General features: G+C 40.0%; 1 protein-coding gene across 2 annotated transcripts in view; it reads right to left on the reverse strand.

Moving 5' to 3' along the window:
• MAPK1 (mitogen-activated protein kinase 1) overlaps window positions 1-15,700 on the reverse strand; it is a 106,010-nt gene that overhangs the window by 16,344 nt on the left and 73,966 nt on the right. For both annotated transcript variants that reach the window (XM_039242860.1, XM_039242861.1), the window contains exons 4-6: window positions 14,918-15,034; window positions 7,442-7,556; window positions 7,008-7,139 (exon numbers count right to left, since the gene is read on the reverse strand). In XM_039242860.1, coding sequence (XP_039098791.1) covers window positions 7,008-7,139; window positions 7,442-7,556; window positions 14,918-15,034 — 364 coding nt within the window. The remainder of the gene's footprint in view (window positions 1-7,007; window positions 7,140-7,441; window positions 7,557-14,917; window positions 15,035-15,700) is intronic.

Consider the following 15,700-nt stretch of genomic DNA (forward strand, 5'->3'; position numbering starts at 1 on the left):
GTCTAAGGAGAACACTATTAAGAACTGCTGTACCACAAAAACTCAACATTTTTTTTTTAAGTTTGTTTAGTTTTGAGATGGGGAAGGGAAGGGGGAGGAAAAGAGAGAGCGGTAGAGAGAAGGAGAGAGAGAATCCCAAGCAGGCTCTGTGCTGTAATCACAAAGCTTGACATGGGGCTTGATTTCACGAACCTGTGAGATCATGACCTAAGTGGAGACCAAGACTTGGATGCTCAACCGAGCCACCCAGGTATTCAAGATTTTTAATCTCGTCAAAACCCCTAAAAGCTCTGGGAAATCTGTGCTGAGCTGCTGCTCTAAGATTCTTCTCAACTCACACAGCTTGAATTATGCCCTTCCTGCCAATTAAGCCTTACTAAGGGTACTACCGAGAAAACTGAGGTTCCTAGGATCGACCTTCCTGGTTGACCCTCCACCAGATCCACACACATCCTTACTGTGGAGAGAGGGGACCTTCTTCCTCTTCAAGGCCAAACCTCCACAATGTGTGGCCTGAACGCATCCAGCTCCCCCTCATCTGGACCAGCTGTTTCTGTCTGCACTTTCCATTTCAAACTTCCTATTCACACTCAGTGCTTTAACTACACTTATGTGGTTACCAATGACCCCTTAATTGGAAGCCTCTCTGTTCCATGGAGACTGCTAAACAGAACATGTCTACTTTCTTATGATGCCATCCCCTGCTTCTGTGAAATAGGCACTAGCTATTTCCTTGCCCATTCTTTACAGTTTTCAATAGTTTCTACTCCTATTCCACTGGCCATTGAAGGTTCGTGTTCTCCAGCTCTGACACTTGTCATTCTTCTTACCCTCTCAACCTCCTGCATGCTTTCAATGCCATCTGTGAAAAAATTCCTAAATCTATCTTTAGCTTGGAGTGCTGACCCAACCTTTAAACTGATAAATACAACTCTCGATAGGCAATAAAAAATATATATATAGCTTAAAAAAAGTACATAGCTTATGACTCCATTTACAATTAATATATGTATTTACAGAGTATGGAAGCTTTTCAAACAACAGGTTATCTGAGAAACGGAGACAGACTTCTTATAGGAATTGCACTTTTCTTAGCAGGAAGAAAAGAACTGTTGGTTTTCCTGCCAGTGCCCACTGACCCTCTAATCCCGTGAAGCTGTGGCTGCACAGGGGGAGTTCTTGGACTTGCCCACACCCCCTGGTTTTGCCATGGAAATGATGACACTGGCCTAGCCACATTCACCTGGATTCCCTTGGCCACAGAGACTGGTCAGGGATGGGTACAAAGAAGCAATGAGCCCCACAGTAGGGTTGAAGCTATTAAGAAACAGGTCAGTGTGACCTGGAGCTGCTGGCGACCGTCTTGTCACCACGAGAAAAGAGCTAATTAATAAGAAAGACAGCGCAAAGGAAGGCAACACTGAATGACAGAGAGGTCTAGATTCTGTGTCCTGGAATCCAAACACTACTGGACTTGTCAGCTATGAGAGCCAGAACAGTCCTTCTTTAGGCCTAACCCACTGGCAGTAGGATCTCATGAGGTGGAGCCAAGAAAGCCTCAAATAGCTGACCCTCTAGTCAGGTTGAATGACTCACCTAAGATCCCACGTCTCGGCTCCAGCACCACAGCCCCATCACTCAATGTAACCACTGTTAATCTTTTGACATATTTTGTAGAATTTTTCTCTGCATTTTCTTTTACATAGTTGAGATCATATATATAAAAAATGCTATATAACTGCCCCAGTAAACATTGCTCATTGGTATTCTCCCATGCTATAAAAACTTTGTAAAAACTACTTTTAGTGACCTTATGACACTCCTTAAAGTAGAAGCATTAGAGTTTCCTTAACTACTCAGTTAACTTAAGCATTTAGGTTGTTTGTAATGCCTCACGGGTGTCCTTAAATTTATTATGCCCAAACTAAAGTCTCAAAAAATTTTTGCCACTCCCCAAAATATTCTTCCTCCTTTTCCTTATCTATTTCTTCATGTAAATTGTGTTCTTGTCTTTTGCTCATTTATTTATCCATTGAGATCTTAGATTTCTCTCCATTCTTTATATACTATTAATATATTAACCATGAATCTAACATCAATAAACTAATAATTCATGTAACTCTCCCAAATTACACTATAGGTGGGAAATAAAATTTGTTACAATTCTGAGATGAGGAAATTGTGAATCAGAGAGGTTAAGTAACTTGTCCAAAATCAAAGATCTGAGGAGGTGGGGCCTATCAGAATTCAGGAGGCTGATTCCGGAGCACATGGCCTAAACCATGGTGCTATGCTACCTTATTTTTTAAATTTTTGTAATGTTTTTATTTTTGAGAGACACAGACAGAGCACGAATGGGGAAGGGGCAGAGAGAGAGGGAGACAGAATCTGAAGCTGGATCCAGGCTCTGAGCTGTCAGCATAGAGCGTGACGCGGGGCTTGAACTCGTGAACAGAGAGATCACAATCTGAGCCGAAGTCAGACACTTAACCAATTGAGCCACCCTGGTGCCCCCTATGCTGCCTTAACATAATAGTTAAGACAGGAATTCTTCAGATGTTATTCAATTTGGAACATTTATACCTACTGCTCACACCTACAATTTATTTTACGTTTAAAATTTTTATGTGATAAAATCTACTATCTTTCTTTTGTTTTCTTGGTTTGTTTTTACAGCTTAGGAAGATAGTCTTTCTCCATGCAGAGATCAGAAAAATACTGAACACTCTAAATATCGCTGGGTTTTAATGCTGTGATTTTTTTTTTTTTTTTGATAGTGAGTGAGCACGCGCATGGGGAGAAGGAGACAGAATCTTAAGTGGGCTCCATGCTCAGTGAGGAGGCGATGTGGGGTTCAGTCTCACAATCTGGGGATCATTACCTGAGCTGAAATCAAGAGTCAGACGTCCAACCAACAGAACCACCGAGGTGCCCCCTCGTATGATTTTCAATAATGTAATTATAAATTCTTTTCAAATTCACTTTGAAGTGTGAGTAATGATTTAAGTTGATTTTCTTCCAAATAGTTATTCAACTAGTCCAGCACCATCTGTTGAATAACAATTTCTTCCCCCTCATTGGAGTAATTTTGGAGAAGGTCCTAAGCTAGACTCCTATAAAGAAAAATCTACAATACTACTGGTTCAAAGGATTCAGAAATCAGCAGTCTCCAACAAACATGTGAAAAATATTCGGTCTCAGTCTTTTTTTCTTAAAGTAAGCTCTATGCCCACTGTGGGGCTTGAACTCACCACCCTGAGATCAAGAGTCGCATGCTCTATTGACTGAGCCAGCCAGGTGTCCCCATCTCAGTCTAATTAAAGAAAAACATATTAAAATGCCATTTCTCCCCCATTTGGTTCACAGATCCAAAAGTTCAATACCCACATTTGCTGAAACAAAAGATGTGTGACAGAACTGCCAAACTGCCCTCCAGAGAGACTCAACCAATTTACAGACCACCAGCTATCTCTGAAAACATCCATTTTTCCCCACAGCCTTGACCCCGTGGTGGATCATCAAACTTTGGATGCTTTCTACCATTATGAGTGGGGAAAAAGATAATAATTACTGATCTTTCAAACTATTAGCTCCCTGCAGGCAAGTAATTAGTCTGATTGCTGTTCTAAGTCCAGGACCTTAGAACCCTTGATGGCACAGTGCACGCAGATCTATTTATTATATAAATGAATTTATGTACATTACAGAAGAAAACTAGAAACAACCTGGTGGCAGATTAATTATGGCCACAAATTATTTGCAACTCCACCACCTGAATCTGGGCTGACCTTGCAATTTGCTTTGACCAATAGATTGTGGCAAAAGTGTCTCCTAAGACCTTGCAGCTTTTCTGCTGTTTCTCTTTTGGAATATTTCTGTCATTCTACAAAGCCCAGTCTGGTCTACTGTGAGATGACAGGCAATGGCACAAAGTAGAACCAAAACTGTAAGATGTAGTGAGGTCACCTCAGACCATGCAACTTGTGGCAAACTGAGCAGACCCACCAAGCTGCGTCCAGCCCAATGGACTTATGAACAAATACATGGTGGTCGTTACAAGGCCCCAAACTCTGCGGTAGTTTGTTATGCAGCAAGAGATAAGTGCAGTGAACTTCAGTGTCCAATACATAACTTGTTAAAGACACTCTGGGTCATCCCTACAAGGGAATACTATGTAGCCACTCTTCATAACTACAGATTATGGAGGGATCTCCAAGATGTAAAAATGAAAAGAATTCAGTCTCGAGATCTCAGAATCTAGAGCTACAAATGCCAGTGGTCTGGACTTTCACACAACCCTGTGATGCATGTACTATTACTAACTCTATTTTATAAATGGGAAAAATGAGGCTTAGAGAGATTAAGTAGTTTGAGGCTCAGTAAGTGGCTGGGCTGTGAATTGAAACTAGGAGGTCTGGCTGGAAAGCCCGTGTTCCTAACACATGACATTATACTGCTTGCTCCAGCACTACCAACTCCCATTTTTCCATTTTCTTTATTTTATTTATAGTCCTTCCTTGCTTCATTATTTTCATTCAAAGCTTACATTTCAAAATTAACTTTCTGGATTTTAGTAATGTTAATTGTTATATAAATGAACCAATCTCAAAGTTCATAGCTTTAACCTAAGGACAATAAGCTAAATAAAAACCTCACATAATTTGATACAAATCACAACTAACAATAAAAAAGACTGAAGAGACAAATAGGAGGGAAGCCTGGAGATCTATGTATTATAAAGTCTTAATTATGCAGTTTTGGCAACTTAGGAAATAAGATTTAGGTAACATGCTTGGGACATACCAGTATACATTCCAATACAAAAACCCATTCCACTATACAAGCCAAATCTTATCAGTAACATATGCAATGTTTAAGAAGGTATAAGTTTTAAAAATTTTTATATTTACATTTTATAATGTAATTATCTATATATTTCTACAATTACAACTAAATAAGTAAAAGCTGTACACATACTGGCAAAGCAAAATAAAGGTTATTTTGGGATTCTGGTAATTAAGAGTATTTCTTATTCTCTTACCTATCCTCCCTCCCTCTCCGTCTCCCTCTTTCTGTCTGTCTGTCTGCCTGACAGGATAACATACTACCTTTATATCAGAAATTTTAAAAGACTGTTCTTCCTATATCCAAAAGAAATTCAATTTTAAACCACCAAATGTTTCTGAACCTGACTTAGGTCAGTATATAATAACAAATTCAACATCTAAGTTGACAGTTATTAAACTAAACACATACAGATACACACACACAAAAGAACAAAAGTCAGAAAAAGCTGAATTTGCAAGAGAAGACTAGATGAGATGTTTTAAAATCATTAAAGACAAACCAGTTCTATATACTGACATGGAAAGATACTCAGACACAATTATATTAATAGCGACCTTTGGGGAATAATTACAAAAGAATTTCACCTTTTTAGTTGAATATTCCTAAGACTTTTGAATTTTTACCACAAATGTTAGCTTATATGATCATTATTTATAAAAAGTAAATCTTAGGTAAAAATATGTATATGTACGGAAATAAAGCTAAAGAAAAACAAGCAGCAAGGTAATGGCAAAGTGTTCTCTCTCTTTGGTTCCCTATTCTGATTCCTTCTTCTATTTTTAAGGACCCCTGTGATTATATTTGGCTTACGGAGATAAGCCACAATAATCTTCCCCTTCTTAAAATCAGGTGATGAGGAACCTTAATTCCTCTTTGTCACATCACCTAACATATTCACAGATCCTGGGGATTAGGATGTGGATGTATTTGGCAATGGGGTCATTATTCTACCTACTATTATTCTGTAATAGGATGAAGTTTTTAAAAACAGTTACCTCCTAAAAAACCATCAAAGAAACAAATTAGCCACCTAATAATATATTTAACAGATACACAGTACATAGGAATAAAGGATAACATAATTGTTAAAATATAAAAGGGTAATGAAATCTATCACCTTTTTCTTTTATGGATGAGTGCTCTTGGTGTTTTATCTAAGAAATCGTTGCCTAACCTAGGGTCATGAAGATTCTGTTCCGTTTTCCTCCCAGAGTTTAATAGTTTTAGGCCTTATGTTTAGAGGTATGCTCCACTTTTAGGTTTCTATTGGGGGGCATATAGATGTCTAATTATTTTGGCACCATTGGTTGAAGAGATTGATACAAGCAATTATATTGATAACTCCCAAATGCATTATGCTGAGTGGAAGAATCCAGACATAAGAAGGTACATACTGTATAACTACATTTCTATGACACACCAAAAAGGGCAAAACTATAGGGAGAGAAGAAGATCGGCGTTGCCAGAGACTAGAGAAGAGAAATGAGTACAAAGGGGCATGAGGCAACTTTTGGGGACAATGAAAATATTCCATCATATCTTGATTGTGGCAGTAGTTATGTGACTATATACCTTTGTTAAAATTCAAAGACCCACACAATTAAAGGGTGACTTTTACTCTCTGTAACTTATTCTTCCAAAAAACAAAAACAAAAACAAAAAACAAAACCCTGATTTGAAAGATTATTAAATGACAAGATGAAAAATGTGTAATCTGTTTTGCAGGCTACTAAACTTTCTGAATCCTAAAAATGTGAACTCTATTCAAGTTAAAAAATGTGGGGGCGCCTGGGTGGCTCAGCTGGTTAAGCATCTGACTTCAGTTTAGGTCATAATCTCATGGGTGGTAAGCCTGGGGCTGTCTGCTGTCAGCATAGAGCCCGCTTCGAATCCTCTGTCCTTCTGTCTCTCTGTGCCCCTCTGTTCACACATTCTTTCTCAAAAAAAAAAAAAAAAAGGCAAAGTCACTCCTACACTCCCTTACTCTACTGCCACTGCTTGAAAATAAAAGGGAAGAAAGCAACAGAGTGAGCATTAAATAAGGCATTATCCAATTGCCATAGGCTAACTTTTCAGGCTAGTGATCTAACAATTTAACCAATAAAACAAAGGAACAAAAAATGAAGTCTAAGAAAAATAATCAATAAAATAATATTTACCTTTGGAGTCAGCATTTGGGAACAGCCTGTTCCATGGCACCTTATTTTTGTGTGGAAGAGAAAGCAAGTAGTTTCTAGCTTTTAAATTTATTATGCAGTTCAGGTCTTCCTGTGACGGGGATCCAAGAATACCTAACAGATAAAATAATTAGCTGTTAATTATCAAGACCCAGAGAAGCTGATCATGCACTATTAGCTATGGGGCAGAATGGATCCTACTAATTGTTTCCTCACCACATCCCCAAGCTTACCTTTCTTATTCACAAGTTTTTTTAAGGATCCTTAACATTTGAAATCAAGCTAGATTAAAAACTCATATCTATCTTGGATTAAGGAGTTGTCAGAAGTATTCTTCATTTCATGAAGTGACTCTGATGTAAACTAGGGCAGATGAACAGAGTAAATCTAGCCTCTAAAATGTTCAGTAACCTTACCCAGAATGTGGTTCAGCTGGTCGAGATAATGCTTCCCCGGGAAGATGGGCCTGTTGGACAGCATCTCTGCCAGAATGCAGCCTACAGACCAAATATCAATGGACTTGGTATAGCCCTGCAGTGGGAAGAGAGAAAAGACTAAGAATGATATGTAATGTTACATGACAAGTGAGATCCTCCTACAGTACAGGTACATGGCTCACAGGAATTCTGCCTTCTCCTTTGGCTCTATAATTCAGAAATAAGAGAGCATGCAGATACAAATGGTAATTTGGCTTTCTTATAAGCTGTTGAACAACCAAGATTACTAGATTTTATTTCTCTCTTCAAAGTTGATTAATTTATTATTAGACGAGAGTTTTCAAAGTGTATTTCATTCTTTTTTTCAAATGATTTGAGAGAAACAATCCTTAGAAGATGAAGCTGGAAAAAGGAAAAACAGTAACATCCCCTGCTTTAGGACATCTGTGGCCCATTTATTCATTTTGAAAACCTGGAAACCAACTCAAATAAAGAATCAGTGCTACACCTCTAGAATATCTTTAACATTTTGCAAATCAATTTCAAAAAAGTCAGGCTAAAAACGTTTGATCTCGGGGGGAGGGTGGGAGTATTTGCTAGCTTCATCATATTTTACCAATCCATATTTCTTTTCTTTTTTTTCCCCAAAGTTTATTTATTTTGAGAGAGAGAGAACACACACACACATTAGCAGGGGCGGGGCAGAGTGAGAGAGAATCCCAAGGAGGCCTCTGCGCTGCCAGCACAGACCTCAAACCATGAGATCATGACCTGAGCCAAAACCAAGAGTCGGACCCTTAACCAACTGAGCCATTCAGGTGCCCCAGGTATAAATTTCCTTTTAAAGGAATTCTGTAAAAAGTCTTGGAATAATTATGTCTAAATCATACAACAGTGCAAAAAAAGATAGCTTGGTAGAGTGATAAATGAATAGAGGGAAAAAACTGTTTTTGAAAATCAAACACAGAATGATCATATCTACAGCTATGATAAAAATGGGGGTGAATTTCAAGATCATTATTCCCAAAATTCTTGTAATCCAAAATACCTTTTGCTTTGGGCCAAAACCAAATAAAGAGGAACATTTAAAAACTTACAAAAAATAAATAACTAAAATGAACCAGGGCTCCCTGGGGAAATGGCTGCTCTGTCTGGGACAGGGAAAGTACTAGGAGGTAAGCCTGGAGCATTTAGTGCCCCCGAAAAAAGCAAGAAGGTGCTCAACATTAGTGGCAACATGTCAAAGCGACTCCCATTAGAAAACCTGGGACAATCTGAACATCAAATACAGAATGGTAGTTATGGAGTAGCCACTGAATAAAAGAAACAATTCACAGTATTCCCCACAAATTTCTACTGACCTAATAATAATCATAATTAACCACAATTATCATCATTTTATATGGTGGACACCAATTAACCAAAAGGTCAACATGAACTTCACCAATACAACATAAACCAGATATGCCTCCTGATAAGATACACTGAGGACAAAACACTATTTTCTGAGGTATTCGTGCCCAGAATACATGACACAAAATTGAGGTGCCTCTACAAAACAGACAACCGACCTGTACCCTTCAAAAGGATCAAGGTCAAGAAAGGCTAAGGAACTATTATTACAGATTAAAAGAAACTAGAGAGGCATGCCTGGGTGACTCAGTTGTTTGAGTATCCTTGGCTCAGGTCATGATTCCAGGGCTGTGGGATCGAGCCCTGTGTTGGACTCTGCACCGAGTGTGAAGCCTGCCTGAGATTCTCTCTCTCCCTCTCTCTGCCCCTCCTTTGTTTGGGCTCTCTTTCTCTCTCTCAAAAACCAAAAAAACAAAAACAAAACACACATACACACACACACACACCACCACCACCACCACATTAAAAAAATAAATAAAAGGGGTGCCTGGGTGGCTCAGTCAGTTGAGCGTCCGACTTTGGCTCAGGTCATGATCTCACAGTTCGTGGGTTCGAGCCCCGTGTCGGTGTTTGTACTGACAGCCAGCTCAGAGCCTGGAGCCTGTTTCTGATTCTGTATCTCTCTCTTGCTCTGATGCTCCCCTGCTCACACTCTCTCTCTCTCTCTCAGAAATAATTAAAACATTAAAAAAAATTTTTTAATTAAAGAGACTAGAAAAACAATGCAATGTGTGAGTCTGGAATTGGGAAGAAAAGCTATAAAGGTGATTATTGGGACAATACCCAAAATTTGAATATAAATGACGCATTAGATATTGGATCAGTGATAAATTTCCCACTTTTTAAAAAATGTCTCGGGGCACCTGGGTGGCTTAGTTGGTTAAGCGTCCGACTTTCACTTAGGTCATGATCTCGCGGTTCGTGGGTTCAAGCCCCGCGTCGGGCTCTGTGCTGACTGCCAGCTCAGAGCCTGGAGCCTATTTCAGAGTCTGTATCTCCCTCTCTCTCTGACCCTTCCCTGCTCACGCTGTCTCTCTCTCTCTCTCGCCTAGAAATAAATAAAAGTATTTAAAAAATAAATAAAAAAAATAAAAAATGTCTCACTCGTGATCACTGTATTGTGGTCTTAATAGGGAACATCCTTCCTCTATGGCAGGGTTTCTTAACCTTGGCACTACTGATACTTTAGGCTGGAGAAGCCTTTGCTGTGAGGGCTGTCCTGCACACTGGAGGCTGTTTAACAGCGTCTCTCACCTCTAACTACTTGATGGACAGTAGGTAGCATTCCTCTCCCAGTTGTGACAACTGAAAATGTCTCCAAACACTGCCAAATGTCCTCAGGAACATGAGAACAGCTGTTCTAAGGAAAATATACACTGAAATGCTTAGGGGTAAAGGTGCACATCTACAGCTTACTCTCAAATGACTCAGAGGGGGAAAATGCACACATGTATAGAGAGAGAATGAGAAAACAAATGGGACAAAGGACAAAGAACTGGTGAGTCTGAATCTGAGGTGAAGGGTATTACAGAAATTTATCCAGAAGTTCTCCCAAGTGGTCCAGGGTCCCGTGTGGCTTCCCTCTAAGAATTTGAAAGGTTTTGTACTTCCAGGAAAGAAGGATTTGTACTTCTACGGTGTTTTCCTTTTCATTCATTCCCTCACAAGTGTACAAAAAATTATTCCAGAGACTATGTGACATGAGAGGATACTATGCATGAAACAGGACATCTGGAAGATCTGGATAACCCAGTATTTTTTTCCAAATGCCTGATTCCAAAAGCATGCACCAGTGAGAGGGTAAGGTAGATCGATGGATTTTAGTAGGACTGTACAAAAAGTTTGGTGGCATGGTTTCAGACTCCACAATTAACCTTTCATTTTGTTGAGTTTCAGTGTAGTTATCAAAAGGAACAGCCACAGCAGCTGAAGAGACTAGCACACATACCCCCTTTCCCAATTACGTATATGTGTGAAGACTTAAACCAAATCAACCTAATGGACGGAGAAGTGTGGAACCAGGTGAGATTCCAGCTATGGTCTATTAGGCCACGTGAAGTTTGCAAAAATGAAAACAGTGCCCCTCTTCTATCTAAAATGTTTTTGTTGTGAAAAGTAAACACACTAAAATTTATGTTAACAAGCAGTAGGTTGGGGCGCCTGGGTGGCTCAGTCAGTTGAGCATCTGACTTCAGCTCAGGCCATGATCTCATAGTTTGTGATCTCATAGCCTCACGTGGGGCTCTGTACTGACAGCATGGAGCCTGGAGCCTGCTTCAGATTCTGTGTCTCCCTCTCTCTGCCCTTCCTCTGCTGTGTCTCCCTCTGTATCAAAAATAAATAATAAACATTTTAAAAATTTAAAAAAGGGAGGGGGGGGCGCCTGGGTGGCTCAGTTGGTTGGGCAGCTGACTTCGGCTCAGGTCATGATCTCATGGTTCGTGGGTTCGAGCCCCGCTTTGGGCTCTGTGCTGACAGCCAGCTCAGAGCATGGAGCCTTGTTTCAGATTCTGTGTCTCCCTCACTCTCTGACCCTCCCCTGCTCATGCTATCTCTCTCTCTCTCAGAAATACATAAAACGTTAAATAAACTTTAAAAACAAACCAAAAAACAAGCAGTAGGTTTATTATTATTTAGAAATTCATACTTTTTAAGAGTTTTAGTGTTAATTTCTCTATAGTAAATACTTGCTTAGGGTCTTTGATACTTTTTAAGAGAGTGAAGGGGTCTTGGGGCTTGAATATTTGAGAACCACTGCCTTACACTTTTCTTCCAAGTTGGAAATTCTATGAAAATAAAATGTTACACACACACAGAGCACTCTAGCCTGTCAAAATGGAGACAATGTGAGTATAAAAATAAAAAGATGATCATGGACAGCACATATTTCATGAATCCATAATAATGGCCTTTTTATTTTAAAAATTTTTTTTAATATTTATTTAAGAGTGAGAGAGAGCGTGAATGGGGGAGGGGCAGAGAGAGAAGGGAGACAGAATCCAAAGCAGGCTCCAGGCTCTGAGCTGTCAGCACAGAGCCTGATGCGGGGCTCAAACTCAAGAACTACGAGATCATGACCTGAGCCAAAGTCGGCCACCCAACCAACTAAGACACCCAGGTGCCCCAATAATGGCTTTTTTAAAGGTTTATTTATTTTGAGAGAGACAGAGCAAGTGTGGGTAGGAGAGGGACAGAGAAAGGGAGAATCTCAAGTAGGCTCCAAACTCATGAAACTGTGAGATCATGACCTGAGCTAAAAATCAAGACTCAGATGCTTAATTTTTTTTTTTTAATTTATTTCTGAGAGAGAGAGACAGTGTGAGCAGGGGAGGGTCAGAGAGAGGGAGACACAGAATCTGAAGCAAGCTCCAGGCTCTAAGCTGGCTGTCAGTACAGAGCCCAACATGGGACTCGAACTCATGAACCATGAGATCATGACCTGAGCGGAAGTCGGACGCTTAGCCGAGTGAGCTACCCAGGCGCCCCTCAGATGCCTAACTGACTGAGCCACCCACCTAGGATTCCTATAATAGTATTTTAAAGATAAAGGTAGGAAGAGAAAGAGAAAATAGGGGAAGCTCTTCAAAAAAAAAATTAATGTAGAAAGAATAATACATTTGGAAAATAGCCATCTTGCTGCAACCCCCAATATGATAAGTAATAGAGGCCAGGAGTCACCACTGGAAACACCACCTTGGTAAGCCTGCTGGGAAGCAGGAGCTCCCTACACATGAGTTCCAAGAACCTGCAGGGTACCTGCAGAAAAGTGTGACCTAAACTGAATCATAAGGAACCAGTCTGTTCCCTGCAAAGTATTCAAGGTCATGAAGACAGAAAGGGTGGGAAGACTGCTCTAGAGTGGGCACAATGCACAAGACTTGATTAGATCATAGTGAAAATAAGACAAAAACAGCTGTAAAGAACTTTTGGGTGGGATAACTGGGATTTCACTAAATTAATGCTGATTGTCTCAGTGTGCTAAGGGCACAATGGCTGTGGGGAAAGAACACTCTCCCCCTTAAATGAGTATTGGTATGCCCCAAAGGGTCTAGTAGTAAAGTAGTTTATGTTGGTGAAGTGTCAGAAAGTTTGACAAAAGGAAGAGAGAAGAAGGGAGGGAGGCAGGCAGAGACAAAAGCTAGGGAGGGAGTAGTAGATATTAACAGCTGGTGAACACAAGGAAGGGGTATGTAGGTGTTCAATGTACTCGCAATTCTTCTAAGGGTTTGAAAATGTTCTAAATTAATAAGAAGAAAAAAATGAATGCAGCACTAGAAGTAACATTCTCAGGCTAGAGGTGCTATAAATAAAAAATAATTCACGCTCAGTTTTCATTATAGTTTACTCTACAAGCAGGAAGTGCTGAGAACCTTGTGGAACAGAGGCCACCTTCTTTGGTTATTTCCCCCTGGAGGGTGAACACAGTAGAGTCATCTCAAGTTGGGATGGAGGCTGCAAGACTGTGAAGGCAGCCAGATAAGAAGCACACTGACAGGGGGAGGGGGGATGGGCATGGAGGAGGGCACTTTGGGGATGAGCACTGAGTGTTATGTAGAAACTAATTTGACAATAAACTATTTATTAAAAAAAAAAAAAAAAAAAAAAAGAAGCACACTGACAGCTCTCCTTTATACCCAGCAGGCACCGCACACGCACATGCAAATGCTTCTGGTTGGAATGGCTGTCATATGGCCAGTCCAAAGAAAGAACCTGCTATTTGGGATTATGTGTAATACAGAATTATGAGAATCAACACGGCATTTTCTTCTCTGAAACATCTGTTACACCAAATCTTTCTTTATAATGAAATTTATTTTAATGCGATTTTACTTTTATAAGTTAACTGAACAAATGTATATCAAGAATAACTAACTGCTTTAAATACATTCCATTTCCTCACAAAGCAACTTAGTGTTCATCTCAAGCCCTTCTATTTATAAATGATGGAGGAATAGAGTGAAGCCCATGGGCTAATTCCCTTTAAGCTTCTTAGGTGGATTTCTGGTTCCTAGAGGGGAGAAACAGGCCCTATGTCTACTTTTATTGCTTTTTTTCATGTATCTTAACATCACATTAACAGTAGATGGTGCTGAAGGAGGTCATCAAGACAAGGTGACTGCCAGCTGATCCTTGCGCTGGACTCGGAAATAGGAAGCTCCTCACTCCCTCCCCTATCCTTGGGATACATGCTCTGCCCACTGTTACCACAGTGGGCGCCATTTTCACGGAATCAGCTGTAAGAGAATAGCTGTTGTTGAGATCATCTGGGCAGCATATGTGACAGAGCCAGTTAAGGCCTGTGTATAAACTTTTAAGTTTTGGCAGGTGAGTGAGGAGATCTACTCACTTTGTAGCTGCCCAAGACAAGACTTGTAATAAGTTCCTTTACTTCTTAAAACTACCATGACTAATTTCGAGTGCTCTGCCTCTTCAGTTTCTCCTTGCCCACCTTGTACTGGGGCAGTTTGCAAACCAATGGATAGAACTAAGTTCATTTTTTTTTTTTAATTTTTTTTTTTAAATGTTTTATTTATTTTTAGGAGAGAGAGAGAGACAGTGTGAGCAGGGGAGGGTCAGAGAGAGAGAGGGAGTCACAGGCTGAAACAGGCTCCAGGCTCTGAGCTGGCAGTCAGCACAGAGCCCGACGCGGGGCTCGAACCCACGAACTGCGAGATCATGACCTAAGCGAAAGTCGGATGCTTAACCGACTAAGCCACCCAGGCGCCCCAGAACTAAGTTCAAAATCCCGTAATTTTGAAATACTGGATATAGAAGTATGTTGGGCCCACTTACTTTCTCAAATCTGACACTTCACTCATATACTATTTGCAAATGATATATTGAAAACACTGACTCTCAATCTTCACAGCAGCCCTCAATGTTTGCCACCTGGCTTATAAACCTAACAAAGATGTCATACTTCACTTTTTCTTGCTTTTTCAAAAGAATCCATAGTAGTTCTTATTCTTTCCACACCTTTCTTCAAAGTATGGTATAATTTTACTGAAGAGACATTCTTTATTATGCAAATCTGACCCTTACCTTGGAATTCAACATAATTTCCGGAGCCCTGTACCAACGTGTGGCTACATACTCCGTCAGGAACCCTGTGTGATCATGGTCCGGATCTGCAACACGGGCCAAGCCAAAGTCACAGATCTAGGAGAGAAAAAAATGGGACACTTTAGAGATTCTAATGAAATTATTAAAAGATCATAAAACTAAAAAAGATAATAGCAATAATGATGATGGTAAGTAGTTGCTGCAACTCCTATGTGGCAGATACTTTGCTGGGAATTCTATATACTCATTCTTATTTAATCCTTACAACAACTGAGAGGCAGTGATGACCATCCACATGTCAGAGATGAAAAACAAGCTGGAAGAGTCTGTTAAGAGGAATCCTCACCTTACGTTATCTGCTTATCCCACAGTAATCTTGCTTAGGTCACTTGACAAAAACTGTTCTGGGTAAAAATTAAGTTACCAGAAACTGTCCAGGGTCCTTTCTCCAGCCCTCTCCTGCTGGCATTCCCAGGAACATCACTGTCAAATCAGCTCAACTCCCAACTGTCTTGTTTCTTAGACTTCACTTCCTGCTATTCTTCCACCTGTTCCACAAAATGCAGGTACTTCCAACGATTTTTTTTCCACTTCCTTTCCTTCCATATGTTCAAATCCACTCCCAAAGCTTTAAAAGATGCTTCATATACAAAAGATAAATCCTTTTTTAAGGTAAATATCTAGCTTCTAATTTCTTCTGACTCACAAAAGTACCTGCCAGCCTTTCATCATCTGGTCATCCAATACATTAGCACTACTCCA

This window comes from Hyaena hyaena, unplaced genomic scaffold (genome assembly GCF_003009895.1).
Source record: "Hyaena hyaena isolate Hyena2069 unplaced genomic scaffold, ASM300989v1 scaffold_219, whole genome shotgun sequence".
NCBI classification, from domain to species: Eukaryota; Metazoa; Chordata; class Mammalia; order Carnivora; family Hyaenidae; genus Hyaena; species Hyaena hyaena.